Below are 4142 nucleotides of genomic sequence, written 5' to 3' on the forward strand. Positions count from 1 at the left end.
ATTGATCAACAACCCTATCAATCCCCTGCAGATATTTTATGGTCATTTTGTGCTATTGAACAGTAAAAATCGAACTTATTGCACCTTTAACATAGCAACCTGTTTATTTAGCACAATTCATTCTTTACTCACGGTATTTCAAGTGTGTTTCTAGTTGTCTCGGCGTTTTTACCCTGCACTAACCTTTATGCCACGCGGGTCCGTCAAGCTAAACGCAGCGTATGTGGCACATGACCGCGTTACAAATTCATGTATGATGATTCATGTGCGTGTGGGTTGTGTTCTCTCCGTGCTTCAGGGACTTTGCCTATGTGGCGAGAGACAAAAACACGCGGGTGCTGAAATGCCATGTGTTCCGATGTGATACTCCTGCCGCAGCCATAGCCACAAGTCTCCACGAAATCTGCTCCAAGGTGGGTGTCATTTTTGTCTGTGCCTCCGCATGAACAGGCTTTTCTTGTGTGTGTGTGTGTGTGTGTGTGTGTGTGTGTGTGTGTGTGTGTGTGTGTGTGTGCGTGCATGCGTTTTACTTTGTTTTTCACATTTTTGTCAATCAGGTGATACAGTAATCCAGAGCAACATACAAAGAGTGCAAGAGAAAATTCTTAGATCACCAAAATTACATGCAACTAATAGTAAGAAGTGCAAGGGTCAGAGCCACAGTGCTGTGACAATATTCCTGTCACCATACAGTTATCATGTAAGAGAGAAGTAAGAGCTAAAGAGAAAGATCGAAGGATTTATTTGAGAGCATTTAGGGTAAGTAGAGGAGATAAGACTCAGTGTGAAAGGTTTGTCAGGAATTGAAAAGATGAGTTTTCACTTTGTGTGTGTGCGTGTGCGTGTGTGTGTGTGTGTGTGCGTGTGTGAGAGAGAGAGAGAGAGGGAGAGAGGCAGCTGGTGGTGGCATTGTGCTAACCCTCTCGGGGACAGGGAGTCATAGGTCTTTAAAGGTGTGAAGCTGCAGCATAAATCCAAGTCACGCACTTCACTCCTGCTGTAGTCGTCCGATTCCACCATCCACACACACACACACACACACACACACCCATCCTCTATTTACGCTGTACACACACAGAAGCGAAGCTCAGTCCCAAGGCCAGCAGTGACCTTGTAAAGGACAATCTGCTGTTATACAGTAGCTTGTTGACCCATTTAGAAAGGATGGGATATTGTGTTATCTGCTTTAATTACCCCAAATTAAAGGAAAACTGTGCCTGTGTGTGTGTGTGTGTGTGTGTTTGCTTGCGCACACGCGTGTGTGTGACCCTGGCACCTCAAGCTGCCTATTTTAAAACATAGGCTTCTCTCCACTGCAGCGGAGAAACTTGGTGACCTGAGTCCTGCCAGCTGCGCAGTGCACTGTGTGTGTGTGTGTGTGTGTGTGTGTGTGTGTGTGTGTGTGTGTGTCTGCTCGCATGTTCCCCCGTGAGCAGAGTTGCAGACTCACCACAGACTTTGATTAATGACACCTACAATTAATCAACTATCTGTAGCAGGAAGGGAGTGCAGCGGCATGCGGACTATTCAACAGCCTCACAGAACGCATGCTGCAGTGGAGGAGAGGAAGGAAACAAAAGAGACAGAGCGAGGAAAGAGGAATGCAGCGCTTCTGACACGTCTTAATGTGAATGTGTCGTTTCGAAGGGAAGCTGTTGACTTAGCCGTTGTTTATCTTCGTTGTTTCTCTCTCTCCAGTACTTTGAAGTGTCTGTCGAAAAATTTGCCGTTCATTTGTGAGAGAAAAGCTCATTGCTGTCCTCACTTCAATCCACCTTTCTTTATGCACCACTAACCCTCTGCTGTGTCCCGTCCTTCTTCGACCCTCCCTTTCCTTCCCTCCTCCTTTTCTCCTCTGTTTCTCTCCCTCCCCTCCTCTTCCTCCTCTTTCCTCCTGTCCTTGATTTTCTCCTACTCTCTTCCCATGTTTTCTCTCCCCCTCTCCACTCGTCTAGATTATGGCTGAAAGGAAAAGTGCCAAGGCTGCAGCTGGCAGCTCCTCCCAGACAGGCTCCGATGTACCCCTACAAGGTACACACACACACACACACACTCACACCCACACACACACACACACACACACACTCACCCATATCCTTTTCTTTGAGTGTCATTCTTTTGTAGTTCCCTCTTTAGGGAATTGGATTTGTCGGCCGTACGCTATCTTCCCCTCGTTGTGGTTTCTTGTCTTGCGTTATAGCATTTTCCTCCACATTTGAAACTATACATTAAAAAAGAAAACGATCTTATCGACTCACGAGCGTCTGCGAACATTTGTTAATGAAAAAGATAGCCGTGTTTGGCTCACTTACACGCACAGATACTGCTGACTGCGGAACAACTCCTCGCCGCACAATCGCAGAGCTTTATCCTCGCAGTGCCTAATTCTATTCACCATTTCCCATTTCGCTAAGTCCCACCGCACGCTCCTCTCTGTCCCGAGTAATTATGGGGAGAAAGAGGAAAAAGAGAGGGAGCACAATTCATCCTTTCCTATGACTTCAGCTGGTGTGTGTGTGTGTGTGTGTGTGTGTGCGTGTGTGTGTATCTGCTGACTGCGGGGGAAAGGCGCTCCGGCATCAGAATATAAAGGAACTGTATCGGCTCTTCGCTTACAGAGGCAGTCGACCTCATTAAAACCCAATTAGTGTGTGTTTGAGGCGCGGCCTGGCACTCCCCCCCCCCCCCCCCCCCTCCATGCCAACCTCAGGATCAAAGAATTCATTGGAGAAACATCCCTCGCATCTTTGCAGCTATCACCCGGCTGAACTTGTGGTCTTTTTAACTCGAGACACCAGTAGGTATCCAATGAGAAAGGTTGTGGTGGAAGTTGCGGGTCTAATCCGTTAGCTGTAGAGACGATCCGTTCACTCTGTTTGCTCCGGTTCAGTTCTGGTTCATGCTACACTGTCGCGCGCCTGGATTAGATCTTGACAAGAGGGGGGTTGGGGGTATGTGCAATCCCATGTTAGGCCACATACAAAGCATATGAGGAGATTAGCTCCGAATGACTTTGGAATGAAAGCCGACAGCAGAATAAAAGCCCCGCTGTATCCTGAGCTATTGTCCCGTCGCGTCCGTCCCTGTCTGAACCGCTGAGCTCTATTTTGGAACGGATTAAAGTGTGAAAACCCTCTCACAATTCACTGTTCAAATAGCTCCCCGTTTTAATAGCTTCAGCAGTATACACTCAATATACGCACAAAATATTAGGGACACTTAGCCTTTTCATGAACTGCACTGATGAGGTGAATCCAGGTAAAAGCCATTATCCCTGATTGATTTCCCTTATTAAGTCTATACCAATCACAAAGGAAGAGATGTAGATAAAGAGAAGCAGATGAGTCAGAGAAGGATTTTTAAGTCTTGAGATGACTGAAAGAAGATGTCCCTAATATTTTACACATTCAGTGTAAATATGTGGGCTTTGAACCCAGTAATGTGTGCTGGGTTAGCTTTATTTAATGCATAAATTTGCCCAACCCACTAACCCCATGTGTATCTGGGTGATCTTTTGGTATCTGCCCTTTCCTTATTCAACATTTCCTCGAAACATAACAGTTGTCTGTAAGATTCAAATGCAAAGTCTCTGAGCTGGAACAGCCTCAGTTACCCGCTGAGCTGGCTGTGCCGATTCAACAATAATAAACATTTCATTCTGACAGTCTCAATAATAACCATGGAGTTTAAAGGTTGTAATGGGAGGAGTTCTCATTCATGAAAATCTGCATCTGCCATAACACTTTGGAACATTCTTCATAACCCAGGCACCAAGCAAAGAAAGTCTTAAAAAGCAACTCAAAATTTAACTCTTTATTTAATTAAGTTTTGTTTGGTTTCATTTTACTACTTTTTTTTTTCTTTGTTAGGTGAATGATTGCATATATACATAGTATGTGCATCATTTTAGCATTGAGTTGTTACTCTATTTTGTTATTCATGATTTTGATTGTTCTCATTTATATGGAGCACATTCAAGGAAGAAATGGGGATCAAATAAACTTAAACTGCGTACTTAAACATTTCACCAGTTTTAATATAGTGTTTAGCGTTTATGTTTCTTCTAAGAAATCATCTCAAGTTTAAAGCTAATTCCATGACGTGTTAACAGAGAGCTTCAGACACAGGGTAAAAGATGTTAA

General features: G+C 44.6%; 1 protein-coding gene across 1 annotated transcript in view; it reads left to right on the forward strand.

The window, feature by feature from the left end:
* The window catches only part of LOC139656077 (amyloid beta precursor protein binding family B member 2-like), a 26773-nt gene extending 24554 nt beyond the window's left edge, over positions 1 to 2219 (forward strand). The window contains exons 9-10 of the mRNA XM_071533562.1: positions 299 to 413; positions 1956 to 2219. Of these exons, the coding sequence (XP_071389663.1) occupies positions 299 to 413; positions 1956 to 2219 (379 nt within the window). The remainder of the gene's footprint in view (positions 1 to 298; positions 414 to 1955) is intronic.
* The last annotated feature ends 1923 nt before the right edge of the window (positions 2220 to 4142 follow it).

This window comes from Centroberyx affinis, unplaced genomic scaffold, assembly GCF_046629955.1.
Source record: "Centroberyx affinis isolate AG114_WGS23_722 - 3 ecotype Tasmania unplaced genomic scaffold, CSIRO-AGI_Caff_v1 ptg002380l_1, whole genome shotgun sequence".
NCBI classification, from domain to species: Eukaryota; Metazoa; Chordata; class Actinopteri; order Beryciformes; family Berycidae; genus Centroberyx; species Centroberyx affinis.